Here is a 17,978-nt window from a genome sequence, read left to right on the forward strand (position 1 = left end):
ATTTTATTGATGTATGCAGCATGATTTGTCATCATGCGAGTCTAATTGAAATTGGTACGGCATTTGGCTGATGACCGCGCAATACACGTTCGGTTTACCAATGGCAATGTCAGTGATTGCTGACTAGGGCTTGTTATAAAGACAAGGCAAGGCATGGAATAATTTTTCTTATGATGACGTTGTTGATCGAGTTCGTATTAAGAGTAAGTCCGTTACCCAGAATGGTATGGTGGTGGACGACGTCGATTTTTCCCGATACGAGCTAGATTTATTCCAGAAGGATTTTATATACTTGCACTGTTGATTCCCCGAAAAAGAAAGTAGGGAGCCATGACGTTAACGAGGTTATGGAATATTTCTTTTATAAGAGCCTTATTGTATGAATTTGGCTGATTAAGGGGAGGATCGCATATAGCAAAGGGAAATAAGGAAACCCAAACATACTCAGAGGGAGGTAAGCTATATCTCATTGTCAAAATACACTAGTCTACAAATTTAAAAAATAATGCTTGGCCAAAAACTTTGATGATTGATTTATGTCAATTTTAGGTTGCTGAATTCTAAGCTCAACTCAGATTTGCTCTACCTCTTTAGAAGTTTTCGCTTTAAGTTTTGCTCAATATCATAGATTGACCACATTTCGAATTTCGCTGGAGATATTACAGCGATCATGTAGCAGTAACAGTTCAAACATTGTTATTGAACTTATCTATTTTGAAACCTGGACTGTTGTGGAACAAAACGTCTGTACTTTGATCAAGTGGTCCTTTCAATCAAAACCTCTTTTCGACTCTTTAGAATATATGCGGACTCCACCATTTTGTCGGTAGCTGTTATCACGTTTATACATCGCTCTTGTTCAAAGATTGTGTTTAGTAGCTACAAACTTGGCGCACCTACAACCGTTATCTCTGTAAATCTACCCTGCAGACTTAATCGGTCAGTGCATATTGTGACAGGACCTTTCTTCCTCGTTAAAAAGTAAAATGTTGTAAACAATAAACATTACATTGCTCGTATATATATATGTAGAAGAGAATTGTGCACTCTGGCACATGACCGAAATTTGCGGTCCCGTAGGGTTGCTTTGGAATCCAGAGAGGTTGAGGTCGAGTATGGTAGAGGTGTACGCTGATCTGACACTTACCTACACCGCATTGCGGATTTCACGCAAAAGCCGGTGTTGGTATGTGCTAATGTTAACTGTGTTCCATGCTGAGATAGGTGATGTGATGATGATATCATGAAACAGTTTAATAAGATTCTTCATTTGCATTCAAATATTTTATTTTGTATTCTCCAATGTCAATTTCAATGTGAAATTGTGGCCTTCAGGCCATTTGCGTACAACCCCCTGTCAAACACGATAGCTAGTTCGTTTTCGATGACATCTAACAGCTGATCACTTGATCAGCCTATTCCTCATCATATTGTACGCAAAATTCGATGTTGGTCTGACCGTATTGATTTTGACAGTGTACCTACTTCTCGATGATGTCATGCAACAGTGTTTACGGCTTTCATTCACGTATTTATTCGGTAATATATTTTCCGATCTCGATTTCGCGGCAGACTTCTAGACAGTAAGCTGTTTGTGTTATGGCACAGTCTCCAGTTTCAAGGCCAAAATCTCCCATGTTGTTTCGAATCCGAAATTCCCAGGCTGCTTCCGTCTTAGTTCTTCAAAGATCATTCAAAATGCTATGTTGGATCCAATATGACAGGCCCAATATATGAGATAACAATGGCGTATATGTCTGAACTCGTTGTCATTTCCTGTTAGGAGTTAGACTAAAGCAGGGCTCACTAACACATGGCCCGCGGGCCACAAGCAGCCCTCAAGGTCATACTTTGCGATCTGCGATAGGATTTGAGATTTCGGAAGAGCGAAAACTAAAGCGTTTGGTGTTATTGTTGTTTCAAAACAAGCTATTCTCCAGAGCCCAACATCACTATTCCTCCCTAGATGAAACGGCTTCGGCGATGTCAACAGCGTTCCATCGAGGGAGAATCAGATGATATCAATGGGCATATTGCATTGACGTGCAATGGCAAAGACAATCCCAACACCCAAGACTCTCAGAAAAAGGCTTATTCCTTCCCCGCAATATCAAATTTTACGGGGGATAGCCTTTCAGCTATAGTACCGTCTCCCGCTAGCGCCAATATCGATTCCTCAGTCGCTGAAAAGCATTGAAGATCATGATACTTTATGCTGTATTTGTATTTCTTTACTAAATATTACTTCTTTTGTGGTAACTATGCCCGTCGCCGAAGTTACAGAGCACAGCGTTGTACTGACGTAAGCTTTGAAAACATGGCTGCTAAAGTGAATGGCCTATTTTGTCTCCATATAGCATGCTTGCGGCCGGCGGGCTGTAGGAAATTTGAAGTGGCCCGCGACCCCTCTTGAGTTTGCGACCCCTGGGCTAAATGCTACACAATATCTCGAGTTATAGTCACATCTGCTGATTGTTAGTTTGGTCATGTGCGAACATGAATCGAGTTGAATTTTTGCTCCGTACGCCAATTATGCAATTTTGTTTAGAGGAATGATTAGAGGTAAAGAGAATCGGTCTTTATCAGCCTAGAACTTGTCGATGTATATCTAATCGTACGCAGGAGGAAAGCTCACTCTTGCCTTTCCCCCCAACGTATTGCGATAAAAATGAATAGCTGACGTACAAGCGAGGATAAGAACGCCTTGTTTTACACTGCTGTTATACACTGTTACTTCACCGCTGGTGCCACAGGCAGTGTCTCTAGTTGAAACGTAATTGGGTATCGTGATCTGAAGCATGTGATCTACTGCAATCGGTGATTCGATATTAGCCGATGGTCGACATCGCCCGGCTCGAATTGACTACTTTATATTACAATACATCTTTTTCCGAGGTAGTAACCACTAGTTACCTATAGTTGCAAAATCGCTTTCTCTGAACTGTGCTGCAGTAACTAGCTTTTTTAAAATTATATTGACCACCCCCATTTCATACGTAGAATCCGAGCGAGGTTTCAGCACATTAAAACGCATCGAGACTTTTTAAGAATCGGGATGTGTAAAGATCGGCTCGATGTGCTCACGATTCTCAACGCCGTCATTCTGGTTATTCCAGATTTCAATGAACTCTTCATTGGACATTTTGTAACTATGAAATCACGCCACGCGCAATAGGCCTACCGATACAAACGTTATAATATGCAGGTATGAATACTGTGCTTCATATTGTATTTCAAATAATTTGAAATGCGTAAGCCTAGTTAAACATGCCTAATGTATATAGCCCATACAAACTGTGTGTGACCACCACGAAGTCACATTTCACGTCGGAATACACTATCGTGATGTCATTTAGACTATTAAAATCGCTTGCACCTCTTGCCCCACCACCCGATATTATCACGAGCCGTCACTGGATATAGATAGGCTTTATCAGCCATGATCTGAAGCATTCACTTCATGGCGGCACACGCTGTCCTGGTATAAAAGGTGCGATTGGGCTGCGGGCGAACTGATTCAACGATCTCTTTAACCACTCGTGATAGAACAGAATATCGGTATGGATATATGGATTATATACATACTTTCCAAAATCTACAAATATAGCGATTTCTCTACGGTTACAGGGGAAACCTTTTTATAGCCGTACCTTTGCGCTTGTTTTTCAGATTTCTTTTCGAATGTTCACAATTGATTTCTAGTCCTAACTTATGGCAACCAGAGTACTACAGTCTGATATACCTAGTACTTCGGGTTCGCGCTCGTTGAAACGCAAGCGAGATGACGTTACGAATCCTGACCATTCAGCGAAACCAAGTATGTCGATCTTATCTGTGTTTCGAGTGCATCACTCCTTTGTCGATCAAGCAATTTCATTATACATCCCTTTGAAATGTCACTCATTATTAACGATACCCATTCTCGAAAAGGTTTTTCAACTAACAATAGTGGCAAAGATTCATGTCTCCCATTGTTGTACGATTCCCGACTGTTTTAACGAGTTGTAACTAGCGCAAGGCAAAAGTATTCGGGTATTCTGATCCGAATCGAGTATATATTGTAGTGATTCGTGTCGAGTGGAGATTATTTTTTCAAGTACTAAAATGATACATTCATATCCACAAAGTGTAGTTGCATCACATCATAAGAAACTAGGTTCAAGCGACGCACGTTCATAGAAGTAACATTTCTGCGAGGTCGAGGTCAACTCACAACATTTTCACAATGTGCAATGAAATAGGCATAGTCGAAAAACAATATAAATACCTGTAATATAGTGTACGATAATAGGCGGTGCCCCTTTAAAATTCCCTCTTCGTTCATAATCTTATGACGTTATAGTAAGAGTGGGGCAACTTCTCCAGTTGTCGGGCCGGATATAGCAAAATGAAGTACTTGGCTGGTCGTATACATTAATCGCGTATTTATCCACCTATCCACTAAAATAACTCATATTCGATGTAACCTTTAAGTTAAATTAAGTAGAGTCCAAAACAGTGTTTTATAAATTTATTACGTAATGTGCTTCAATAGCCCTTGAACTCAATGAGACATCTTTTGTCGAATAAAGTTGTCTGTAAGTTATGTGTACAGTAACTGTATGACGGCTGTACAAACCGTTGCTCGCAAATATATGTGGGTTCACCCGGGCAGCGGGCCACATTAACATGTAAGACCGGAAACTGTCTGCTGGCCGATCCCAATACCGTCCCACGCCGGGGGCGGTCATAAAGCCGTACGCTACCCGCTTCTGTTATAAGTGATTCTCTGCTCGGAGCGCATGTAGTTTCGGTATTTAAATTAACAGGTAGTCCAATCAACTTTGCCCGGCCTTTCATTAGTGTATAAGCGGTGCGAGGAAGGCCTTTCTGATTTCTCTCTTATGGATACAGAATGCAAATGCTACGATTCACATGACTTATACATGCTTGGAGCCATCAGATACTCTGCGTGGCCGAGATATGATCCCATGAATGATTTTCAACGCTATGATTTCGTCCATAATAATTGGACACCACTGGTCAGCACTGTCGTGGGATCTAAAAGGCGCCATTCCGGTTTCAGGTATTGTTGAGGATGTTCTGTACAACCTTAGAAGCGGGTAAGATATGCATAGAAGCAAAGCGTAACTACGTATTTAAAACCTTGGTACCTTGCATTCGTGGGGGTACATGCTATTATCGACTTCTTCGGATTACGACAAAACACAAATTGGATAAATCATTGTGACACACTGTGATGCACTACGATTAAAGGGTCTTAAATGCGCTCTAATGGACTGTTAGAAGCAGGAAACTGAGCTATAACGATTTGACGGAGAGATTGATTCGTGCTGCTACATCCCACGATCTATAGGTTTCTCGCGTCATAAGAATTCGACCTCGGCATGAGATGCAAATGATTTTTTTTCTATGGAACAGCGTTGCCGAAATTTAATTCCGGAATATAAATGCAATTCCACGGTGTGTTTTCAATTTCTTCATGTACGTGCTCCAGGCAAAGGAAAAAAGGAGGACACTTTTCAAAAATTATGAAAGCTCCACCACTGGAGAAAAAAAACTGGTGATTTTGAAAACTTTTTACTAATAGTACTGTGTTGACTAAAAATGTCTTCACTCCCGAATCCCGCTTTTTCACGATAATGTGCGGTGTTGACTGGGAAAAGGTCACGACTATCGTTTTACCCGTTTTTTTTTTTTTTTACAAAACTCTCACGTTCGCTGCATTGGGGTGGGTCGAGTTTCTGAACGCATTTGAATGCTTTTTCGAGAAAAAGAGGACAAATTTCCTATAAACAGGACATTTAGGCGATCTCCGAGGACACTTTTTATTTATTAAAAAAGAGGACAACTCATCTTGAACGAGGACGCGTGGTAACCCTACTTAAGTAGGCTACTAGAAGTAGAGGAAACTAACCGTGTGCTACGGCAAAGTAGAGGTACTTCGTTACTAACCACTTCTGTATGTCATCTTCAGCAACGTTAAACGCACTTCCTGTTTTCAGAACGGGATTCGCCGTCGCAACTCGGGAACGAGAAATCTGGGTATTAGGTGGTCGCAAGGATGATGGTCCCGGGCTGGCCCTGAGAGACGTTTTTATGTATAACACCGAGACGAATCAATGGCGCATAAAAAAAGCATGCCTAACGAAAGAGAGGGGTTTTGCGCTGCTTTTGTCAGTAGAAAATTGTTCGCAATTGGTGGAAGATACAGCCAACGACATTCAGGTATAGTTACAAACATAGTACTACTTCTATTTTTTGGTATACTCGATCGGAGTGTTGTACATGAAAACAACATTTCCACTTAAATCTGATCAGCCTTGAAACACTATTAATTGTATTTAAATAATGATAATATTGAGGCAGAATACAATGTTTGGATGGATCTGCATCCCTTTCGTCAATAAGTCCCGCCCGGGGGGACTTTGTGTTACGGTAACAGGTCATAGTTACGAAATCATAACTATTTAGACCAGCTTTGGTCATTCTTCGTTACCCGAAAAGATGAATCTTGCAAGCAATGTTCCCTCTAATTTTCCACGAGTCTGCGCAAACACGCTAACTCACTGCGCAGGCCCTAGGAAAACAGTGCGCAACCCCCATAGGGTGATAAAAATAACTTCTGGGGGCTTCACCCCCAGACCCCCAGGGCTATAGGCTTTTTTTCGGTGCTTATCATTTCCATTGGGTGCCCGTTTAGTGGTTGTGTCGCCTAAACACGCGAAGCGCGAAAAATTTATATAATTTATGATTGCATTGGTCAATATGATCGGGAACTGCATATATATTGCTATCAATTTTTATCCTCTCCCAGCTCACATAATCAGATTTACCGGTAGAGCTGATCGAGTGAGGTGTGTTGGAATAGATAGGCCCTCTAAATAATAATAAAACATCTTCAGACGTACCCGTTGGTATAATGACTTCGTTACATGATGCTAGTTCGTGACCTATCTGCTATGTCAAAAGATATTGAAATCGCCCAAACGTTCTAAACTCAAAGACGTACACCATTTCAAATTGGCATTTCTTTACCGGAAAATAATGTTCCCTCTATATGGCATTTGTCTTTTTGTGGGAATCAGATCGCCGGGACAGGAATATTCGGCGCCAGCCATTAGGCGCCTATGGACATAGACAATTAAGCATATATGTATAGCCAATATATATCAAAGTTTTCGGTCAGCACAAGGGTAGTCGTTTTCGGCCACGGTTTTCTCGCTGCTGATCGTTCTGACACACTTCTCGGAGTCGCATGTTACACAGCCTTCAACTTCATATGTCTTGGCGCGTCATGGTGCAGTAATGACCGACGCCCAAATGCCGATTTCTATAAATCATGCGTATTTTTTGTCGGGGAAAAGTACCCAATAATCAAGATATCCGACAATATTAAATCGCGCGTCGCGCTAAAAATAAATTCTTGAAAAATCCAAAAAAATGCACCACGATTTAAAGTAATTCACGAAATAATTTTGGGCCCCCGTCGAGCTTGGCCCCTCCAATTGGGGGGTTTGGGCTGCGACTGTTACGGACCTGAGTAAATCTTACGCAATGTTCATGCCACGCGGAGAAGACTATTCGTTAGCTTCTCGCAGATTAACTTCGAGCTAGCCCGTTTTTATTTATAACTTTTTTAAACCCGGTTAATTCGCTATTCCCAGAAAATAATACGCTATTGATATGATATCAGTATCGCTCACGCTCACGCGTACGAGACAATACTAAATAAAATATCTTCCGTAAGGCGCAGGTGATAGTAAATTCTCATTTTTTCGCGGAGCACAATATTTACCTTTGCGGGCCGCACTTGTACCTCGATTTCAGACTTCAGTGATAAAACTATATGGCCCTGGCAATGTTCCATCTAATTTTTCACGAGTCTGCGTGCCTGCGTGGTTCATTCGACAACAGTGCGCAACGACTAAACAACATCACTTCTGATTTTTTGTGCGCAGCTTAGATTTTCTGTGCGCAGAGACCGTTTCAGCACTGTGCATTTGCGCACGTGCGCAGCTTAGAGGGAACATTGCTTGCAAGGTTGAAAGCTGTGTCAGCTGGTGATTAAACAACATGCGTCCCAACCTAATTCGTCAAATTATGGAATATTCATAAATAACACTTCCTCACACGACTTTTGCGCCAGAATATGCGCCCAATTTGAAGGCGCTGTATCCGAATCTGGCGGTATTTTTCTTCTATCACGTCACGTTCTATCTACGTCTTTTTTCTTTATTTTTTCGGGTTACACAACTAGATGTAATCTACTTGCAGTACTTACTGAAATTGACATCTTTTCGGACTACTTGTACTTCTACCTGAAAAGTATTTTTGATCAGCTATTCACTTTTGCTATTTCCATTTTGAAAATTAAAAAGTAGTTTAAGAGAAATATTACATCACTCTCGTGAACAATACCGTGGAACGATTTTCCAGCAATGTCACGCCTACTCGATGTAGAAAGATAAATTACACTGGTCTACAAATTTCAAAATAAATTTTGCGCTGAAAATTTTAACTATTGATTTAGGCTGATTTTAGGTTGCTGAATCCAATTCTGTATTCAGCTTTTCTGTATCACGTCAGATTTTTTCAGTATGAATTTTGCTCATTGTCATACATTAATCAAATGTATGCTATTTTAAGTTACAATACGGAGAGCCTATAACAGCAACGGGTCACATTTTGGTATTGAAATAATCTCTGATGAATCCTGGGTTTTCGGTGAAATTTAATCCAGTGGTTCTCAATCTTCTTTTATTCAAGACCTATTATAATAATAATGATAATTATCAACCCATAAAATATATGTGGACGCAGCCATTTTAGTCGGTAGCGGTTATCATCGTTATACATCACTCTAAGTTTAAAGATTGTGCTTAGTAGCTTCATATTCAATTTAGTTCCGAACATTATAATTATAAATCGGTCCTTCAAACTTAATCGGTCAATGCAATTTTTATGCTGGAACAGAGCCTGAGATGAGAATTGGTTAATTTCGCGATACTTTAGAATAAGCTTCACATTTTTATAGGCTTCTGATTTGGCGTAATATAGGGTTGCCATACGTCCGGAATTTCCCGGACATGTCCGGAATTTCACTGTCCAAACTTGCGTCCGGGAGGAAATTCTAAAATAGGCCTAAATGTCCGGAATTTTGGAGGCTTGACGTAGGCTCATAATTTTTTCGTAAATCAACATAATAACATAATTTTTCGGAATATTTATGCTACATGATATTTTTCTTCGCGCTGCGCGCGATTTACTATCACATTTTTTGATTTTTATATGGGCCAACACCCTCGCAAAAACTGCAGTAAAATATAATGAAAAATAACCTTCATTTACTGAAATAAGATTAATTGTAATCGCAAGTACAGAAGAAAGGTTATTCCTAGAGATGGTTATGGTCGTATAAATTCTTTATTCAAAGATAGTGGGGGTCGTTTGCCTTTATTCTGGGGCTCGCGAAGACGTTGATCCTAATCAGCTTCCAAAAGTGAGTAAATCTGGGCAAAGTTGCTGACTTCTTTTAGTAATCAGCTCGTCAAATTTTGATCTGGGCCAAGGAACATTTTCAAATTGGAGATTGATTTGCGACCATAAACGGTTGGAAAACACTACTTATGGGGTGTTTATAAAGCTCCGTGGTGCGCACCGGCATACGGCTGATAAACAATCGTATCGGTGTGACATCAACATGACTTAACGATGTACCATTACGCTCCCTGTATTTTCGAAGTCATTCTCCTCCACCAGCTCTACCGCTAACTCTGATCATGTGGGCGGAGAGAGGATCAAACTGTATAGTAATATGAAAGAACCAATATTATACAGAGAATTAATTCAAAAAATTTAACGACCAGATGCATAATATCGTAATAACCAGATGCTCTAATATCGTGCAACCGCCATCTGTCCTGAACAAATATCAACCGCAGGCTAGTGATTAACCGTAACAAAATGACCATTTTTTGAAAATAACATCATCGCATCCTCTGTATGTAGAAGTTAGGAATAATTTTATTATTTTAACGCGAATTATGTAGCTAAAATTCTTGAAAATCCACACCGTCTATTCGATATCAGCTATTGCCGAAAATCCAATTCCACAAAGATAGGTGATGACGAATGTAATAATAACACGTAACGCTTTCGACGCTACCTTTGGGTATGATGCGACATCAAAAGTGAGAAACAGATTTTGGTGAACATATAACATTGCCAAGCTGTCTGCATCTGTTGGTTCAAAAAATTACCGCAACGACATATTTCGTGTCGTCGGGAGGGGCAGTTCACACTTTTATTTGTGTGTTTTGCAGTCGACTTTGACCATAATACACCAGCCACGGCTATGTCATTAAAAGGAGTTAGTGTAGCATCTAAAAATAGTATATTGAACGCTCTCTTAATCGAAATTTCATGCTGGTGACGTAATATTTTGTGATACTATTGTTGATATACAATGTTCTTCCCAATTTTCTACTAGTTGCTGACGGTCAATCCTGACGATTGTCAGCCGAAAATATCAAGCTTCATTTAAAATTTAAATGAATAATTGAATATACTATGCAATTGAACATATAACGTCCAGCATATGCATTTCTATCGACCAGCTAATCTCGAAGTTCCTGTGGAATTTCGGTTACGAATATCACAGGAGAAAATGCATTTTTGCAAATAATTATTTTCCAAATCCCCAACAAAACATATCTGAAGAGCCATACGTTTGTATCAGTAGGCTATTGACAATTTATCAATTACAATGAGTCTGCACAGTAGAATATTTCGTCTCCGACGGCCATTCCGTTCATGGGAGTATGAATAGGGCTGGGCAAAATCGAATACCGAAGTGATTCGATTCCGAATCACGTATTACGCTTCAAGTCGAGTATTCGAGTATCACCCATTATGACGTCACAAATGAATGCACTGTGTCGAAGTTCTAATATATACTTTTTATGCCACCACAATTACCTTACTGCCTGTTATCCGTCACAATAAAGTTACTTAGATATTTCTCGACCCTACCTATTTCATTGCATTTCTCAAATATGACGTCTAACAGTTTGGTCGGGTAGCGTTCACTGCAAATGTGGCTTACATGGGCCTAAAAAGTCTATTCTCTGAACTCGCCTTTACGAAAAAGGATTGAATCTAAAATGTTTGCAGTTGGCCACTACAACAGTAAATTGTAGACAAAGATGTGTCTATGTAAAATATCATACTTGGGCACCTTCAGCAACGTATTAAAAAAATGAGCAGTAGGGCCTTCTATAGGAGCAGCCTAGCGTAAGCCAGGGAACAAGACTGGATAAAAGATATATTTTTTGTCAGATCAGCAGGGTTGTAGCTCGACTCTAGTCAAGTGAAGTCAATTTCAATTCACCGCAGGGTCGAGTTCAAGACCAAACGGTACCAGTCCGAGTCACAATGTTGAAACTCGAGTCTGATGTCAAGGAATGGTGTTCACTGTTAGTTATCGAGTTCATTCCGGTTCAAGACCCTTTTTGACCACTTGTTCCGGTGATATTGAATGCCTCACACTCATAATATAGTACTTTCCCTCACTTTACGCACTTTTTGGCGATGTTTTACAAACACCAGTGCGGAATACCAATTATGTAGTAGCTTACTAATCTCTGAAGTTACAACGAAACGCCTGTTTCGCCTCGCCGATTTATCAAGTCGAATCATGCGCAATGCAAATTAGAATCGTTTCATAAAAAGGTTGCCTAATACCATCTTAAAATATACACCTAAATGCAGGGACCGGGAACCTTTATCGGTAAAACAACCATATTGGCCCTATATATTTAAGTGTAATACCCAAAGGGCGTTACGATGTCAATCGACTGTTACGTCTCAATTAATAATTGGTGACGCCATGTTGGCTCGTAATCGAGCTTTACTATATCGGATTCGTCAGGTGTTATTATAACACCAAACACCAGCGCTAGTCATGCTGATTGTCCAACATCTGACCATGCGAACACTTTGGTACAGCTGTATGGGTTGGCAACTGTTACAAGACGGATAATATTCCTGTATTTCATTGAGAGCTGACGTGTTCACAGTTTTTCGGATTTTCACGAAATATATGCACTGTGCCGCATGCGAGAGGGGAGGAATACCTCAATTGTTCTACAGGCAGCAGTTCAGTCAGTTCTCACAAACCTGGATAGTAATATTGTTAACTGGTATAATTTAGTTAAATTCAATGATCACTTATCAACGTCTCCGACGATGGCAAAACGGCTAGGCTAGAAGCCCACATTTTAACGGCAGCTCCAGAAAGCTAATGTGTCCGACTGCCCGATTATGTTAGTAATTTGAATTTGTATTGGGTTATGTGATGTCACTATCAAAGTAGGTCATTTATCGTCGGTGATCAAGTAGACCAAGGGTCGGCAACCTACGGCCCGCGGGCCGGATCCGGCCCGCCAAGCGAAATCGTCCGGCCCGCGACATCATAATTAGTTATCACAAGAATACGGCCCGCCGTTTCATAATGAGTTTCAATCTGCAGTGCAGCACTGCTTGGAAAGAATGCGGCATTGCTACGATATAAGTAGCCTACATGGTATTAGTCTATTGCTACGCCATAAAACGAAGGTGGTTGAAGTAGGAGATGGAGATTGTCTATAGAGTAGACTACATCAGTAGGCTACTTATCAATCGGGTGTATCTCGCAACCGAAGGTGTAGGCTACCATACTTTTTAAAGGGTTTACCACTCTGATGGGGTGTGACAATAAAGGTGTCCTTCCTCTGCTTGCTGGAATCAATCAATCGTTGAGTTATATTTTTCATCTGGACAAGTCATACACAATGTGCAACGCGATAAGACACAATGCGATGTCATGAACAGATAGGAGGATGTCGAACGACACGGAGTTGCGATCCTATCATTCTAACATCCACCTCGGCCTAGAGTGCCCGATGTCACATTTCTTTTCGATGTTGATCTTGTTGAAGCCGCGGCCCTTTCTACTAGTTCTTTCCATACCTAGTGAGTGCTTTCTTTTTTCTCTCGGGTCTTTTACTGGGCTTTTTTTGTTGTCGTAAGAACGACGACGGTGGGGGAAGAGGAGCCCAGATAAACCGGGCCGGGCCGCCAGATTGGTAGGCGCTTATCGTCACCACTATACGATATGCCCCCCGCCAAAAACGCTTGGAATATCTCAGACGCAATGACAAAATCTCAAAACTTACACTGTTTAATTATAGATAACTAGCCTCCGTAGGTTAGTTATTTATAGTTAAATTCACCAGAAGGCGAATAGTGTTTTGGCCACAATGATGGAAACTGTTTATATGATTTGGTCTCACAAACTGAATCACCAACATTTACGCCAGATAATATTAGAAGCAGAGAATTAATATGGCGATGCCCTGTATATCTGCTATGTTGGCGCATTAAGTCGAGCAGCTATGCTTGCACGAGTCTACGAACCGAGAAATGAAAAAGCAACTCTCCTCGAAAATATAAATATAAATTTAACGCCACATCTGAACAAATTGAATTTGCAACTTCGGGGGAAAACAGCTGAATACATGAGATGTTGAGGCGCATTCGAAACAAATATACGACCCTGGGAATGTCAACAATACAAAGAAATTATGCTCACGTTCTTATACTTGAGGAGAGAAAACCTAGTACCAACACTACATTTGTAACTGAGATACGAAATTTAATTACTGAATATTCAGCCGCTTTTCCTAAATTCCTTATCTACAAAATAAATTCCCACTATACAGCACTCCGTTTAATGTGGACGCCAATACCATTTCCTGAAAATTTCAAATGGGGCCGTTTTGAAATGCCATGCAGTTGAATTGAGTGACAAATTTGATACAAAGGGCATATCGCTGCATGACTTTACAAAGAGGACCTTCTTGAAATTAGTCTTTATCCAGCTTGATCAACAATGCAAAAGAAATTGCATCGATATTTGGTAGCACGTACGAATGTAAACAATAGTTTTCAACAATGAAATTCACGAAGAGCAAGCTAAGATCACTATTTCGGACGCCCATTTAAAATATGGTCAGATTCTTGCTTCATCTGACTTGTTACCAGAAGTTGAAAACCTTTCACAAAGCAAGCTGCGTCAATTGTCACATTTATTCTGCGTTGTTCAAGTGTAAATAAATGTGTTTTACTAATGGTATGATTGAGATTGCAGCAATGTAGGATAATATACCGAAATGAGTATAAAATATAGTATTATGAAAAATTCCGGCCCGCGAGAAAGTTGTACACTCGAAATTTGGCCCGTGACTACCAAAAGGTTGCCGACCCCTGAAGTAGACGATATGTATTTCCAATCTGCTTTGTCATACCTAGGGTTGCCATACGTCCGGAATTTCCCGGACATGTCCGGAATTTCACTGTTCAAACTAGCGTGCGGGAGGAATTTAAAAAATATGCCAAATGTCCGGGATTTTGAAGACTTTTCGTTAATCAGCATAAAAACAATATTTTTTGGGAATATTTATGCTGATGCATGATATTTTTCTTCGCGCTGCGCGCGATTTACCATCACATTTATTGATTTTAATATGGAGACTACCACCCTCGCAAAAACTGCAATAAAATATAAATAAAAACAACCTTCGTTTACTGGAATAAGCCTAATTGTAATCGCAATTATAGGAGAATGGTATATTCCTAGAGATCGTCAAGGCCATTTAAATGCTTTATTCAAAGATAGTGGTTGCAAATGGGGGGTCGTTTGCCTTTATTCTGGGGTTTGCGAATATGTTGAACGTAATCAGCTTCCAAAATAGCCCGTGAGGAAGTCTGGGCAAAGGTGCTGACTTCTTTTAGTAATCAGCTCGTCAAATTTTGATCTGGGCCACGGAACATTTTCAAATTGGAGATTGAGTCGCGATCATAAAAGGTTGGATACCACTGGATGTGGGGTGTTTATAAAGCTCCGTGGTGAGCACCGGCATATGGCTGATGAACAATCTTATCGGTAGGACATGAACATGACTTAACGATGTGCATTGTGCAATTACGCTCCCCGTATTTTCCAACTCATCATCATCCACCAGCTCTACCGCTAACTCTGATCATGAGGTCGGAGAGTAGTATCTAAATAGTAATATGTGGAACAACCAATATTACTGACAGAATTAATTCAAATAAGTTAAAGACCAGATGCATATTGTATATAGAAACCGGATTCATATAGCAAGCACCTCCCACCCAGAAGTTGAATCGATTGCCCTATAGTGTGGGCTCAAAATCATTGTTTATTTGGGCGGGAAGGGGCTGAAAACATGGGCCTTCGGTCCCGGTTACACAACGCACATCCACATACTCCTGAACCGGATCGTGACCACCTTTGGTCTATGAGCAAAGCTTTGCTAGTGTGACGTCATAACTCATTTTGAAATCCACTAGTGGGCGCTAATGAGTGTCCGGAATTAAGGTTGCAGAAATATGGTAACCCTATCATACACCCGTAGCCATGTCTGGTTTTCTGCGATCAATTAAAGCATCGTTCAATCCAAGATTAACAGGCATGTGACAATTGCGACATCTGGAACCGTTAATAAGCAAGTGATGTTTAACTGCCGGGCGCGACAGCAACTTTGTTTATGCATACGAGCTTCTTATCGACTCGATAGATTAGATTTGTCCGGTGTCTAGTACTAAACAGTGTGGAGGTACCATATTTGCGCTACTGTAGAAACGAACTGTTAGTTTATATTGGACTGATGAATATAAACAATTATTACCAGGCATTATTTGACTAAAAATTTTGAATTTTCAAAATGGGTGTTTCCGAGCCATTAAACCCCCTAGATCAGGGGTTCTCAACCTGGGGGGCGCGCCCCACTTAGGGGGGCGTGAAACATGTGAAAGGGGGCGCGAAGAATCAGTCACCTGAAAAAATATTTCGCGCTTCGCGCGATTTACCTCCAATGCACGCATGTTTCTATCTATATAGACCCAATTTCATATTTTTTATTCTCTCATAAACATTCATAACTTTCCATACCACCAAACAATCTGTTGAGGTTGCTAGCATCCCAGTGGGATTTTGTGATATGACGATAAGGGGGGGCGCGAAATTTTTCACCATCAAAAAGGGTGGCGTGTCTACGAAAAGGTTGAGAACCACTGCCCTAGATACACCATTGTCAACTTCAGCTGAACGTGTCCGTAACCATTCTCTGTAGGGGCCGGAGACCTATTGCCCACCTACCATATATGGCTCTTTTGAAGACTAGATTCACCTTCAAAAATCGAGTGACCTGACTTGACTCGAGACAAAATGTGCAATGACTCGAGATAACTTGTGACTCGAAGTTTGGTGACTTGATCCCAACACTTGAATCATAGCTGTGCGACTACACCAATAATCGAGCGACGATACAGGTTAGGGATTAGTCCAACTCGTACCGTTAGAAAGAGATTTACCTGGCAAGTTTATGGTGTAGTTTTGGACCCGTATCATGGATAGTATGTCGATCAAGCAATCCACGAAATAGATGTTACCATCCCGTTAACTCCCAAGTTGCAATCGCCTATTAATTCACGTTTATTTGTCAGGTGATGCGGGTGTCCAGGTATACGCTGATGATCGGTGGCGCTATGGTCCAGCAATGAAATTTCGTAGATACGATTTTGCAACCTGTGTCGTTGGAAGTCAAATATTAGTTGCGGGTGGCGTATCAGATGCAGCTGGCGATTCCTTTGTCCGCGAAATAGAGATTTACAATACTCTGAGCGATGCTTGGACAATCGCAAGCGGGGTGTCATTGAGTCGGAGATCGTTTGCACTCGTACATGCGAATGACAGAGTGTATGCTGTAGGGCAGTGGTTCTTAACCTTGCCTCCAGCGCCCCCCAGGGGGCGCTGGCGATTTTGAAGGGAGCGGGAAGGCTCAGGGGGCGATATGGGGGGCGCTGGGCTCAGGGGGGGCGATATGGGGGGCGTTGGAGAAAAATGGCTTCGCAGTAGATGATGTGGTAGTAGGACATATCCTTAATGCGTATTCAGAGCGAATTAACACCGAAAACTTCGTTATATATAGCCTGCAGAAGACATATAGGTTTAATTGTCCATAGGCGCCTAAATGACTGGCAACGAATGTTCCTGTCTTGGCAATCTGAACCTCAGAAGACGAATTCCATCTGGCTGGGAAAAATTATATGCCAGTGAAGAAATACCAATTTCAAATCGTGTGCGTCTTTTAGTTTAGTTAGTACGATTGGGCGACAGGGATATATAGAACTAGATATCCCTGTTGGGCGATTCTATATTTTTTGATATAGCAAACAGGAGGTCACGAAATAACATCATGCAACGAAGTCATATCAACGGGCCCGCCCGCCCGAATATGTTTAATTATTAGTTACGGGCCCTGCAGTTTCCACGACACATCACAATGTTCCCTCTACGTTTTGACGAGTCTGCGCACACTCACCAACTCACTGCGCAGACCCTTGGACAACAGTGCGTAACGACTAAAAAAAGGTCATAACTTCGGATTTGTTGTGCGCAACGTAGATTTTCTGTGCACAGAGACCGTGTCAGCACTGTGCACGTGCGCAGCTTAGAGGGGACATTGCACCTCACTCAGCTCTACCGGTAAATCTGTTTACGTGAGCAGAGAGAGGATAAAAATTGATATCAACATATATGCAATTCCCGATCATATTGACCAATTCAATCAATAATTAGTGAAATCTAGGCGAGAATAGCTGGCTCAGTAAATAGACACCCAATGTAGATGACCAGTATCAGCAAATAGCGGATAGCCGAAGGGGGGTCTTGAGGCGAAGCCACCAGGAAGTTTGGTTTATCACCCTATGGGGGGCCCAAGACCAACGTTTTTTGGGGGGTTTGACGAAGTGCTGTTACGGCCCTGGTAACGAATTAATTGTACCTACGGGCACGCCCGAATATGTTCAATTAGGAATTTCGTGCCCTTTGTTTTCCAATACAACGGCTC

At 41.1% G+C, this 17,978-nt stretch overlaps 1 protein-coding gene and 2 long non-coding RNA genes across 3 annotated transcripts in view; 2 read left to right on the forward strand and 1 right to left on the reverse strand.

Moving 5' to 3' along the window:
• LOC145449027 (uncharacterized) overlaps positions 1-17,978 on the forward strand; it is a 374,781-nt gene that overhangs the window by 78,422 nt on the left and 278,381 nt on the right. The gene's annotated exons all lie outside the window — the stretch shown is intronic.
• LOC145448387 (uncharacterized) overlaps positions 1-17,978 on the reverse strand; it is a 74,676-nt gene that overhangs the window by 34,798 nt on the left and 21,900 nt on the right. The gene's annotated exons all lie outside the window — the stretch shown is intronic.
• The window catches only part of LOC145448385 (kelch-like protein 25), a 98,526-nt gene continuing 86,501 nt past the window's right edge, over positions 5,954-17,978 (forward strand). The window contains exon 1 of the mRNA XM_080326769.1: positions 5,954-6,228. Coding sequence (XP_080182895.1) covers positions 6,123-6,228 — 106 coding nt within the window. The 5' untranslated portion in view covers positions 5,954-6,122. The remainder of the gene's footprint in view (positions 6,229-17,978) is intronic.

This window comes from Botryllus schlosseri, chromosome 10, assembly GCF_051294905.1.
Source record: "Botryllus schlosseri isolate E-star chromosome 10, Bs_hap1, whole genome shotgun sequence".
NCBI lineage: Eukaryota > Metazoa > Chordata > Ascidiacea > Stolidobranchia > Styelidae > Botryllus > Botryllus schlosseri.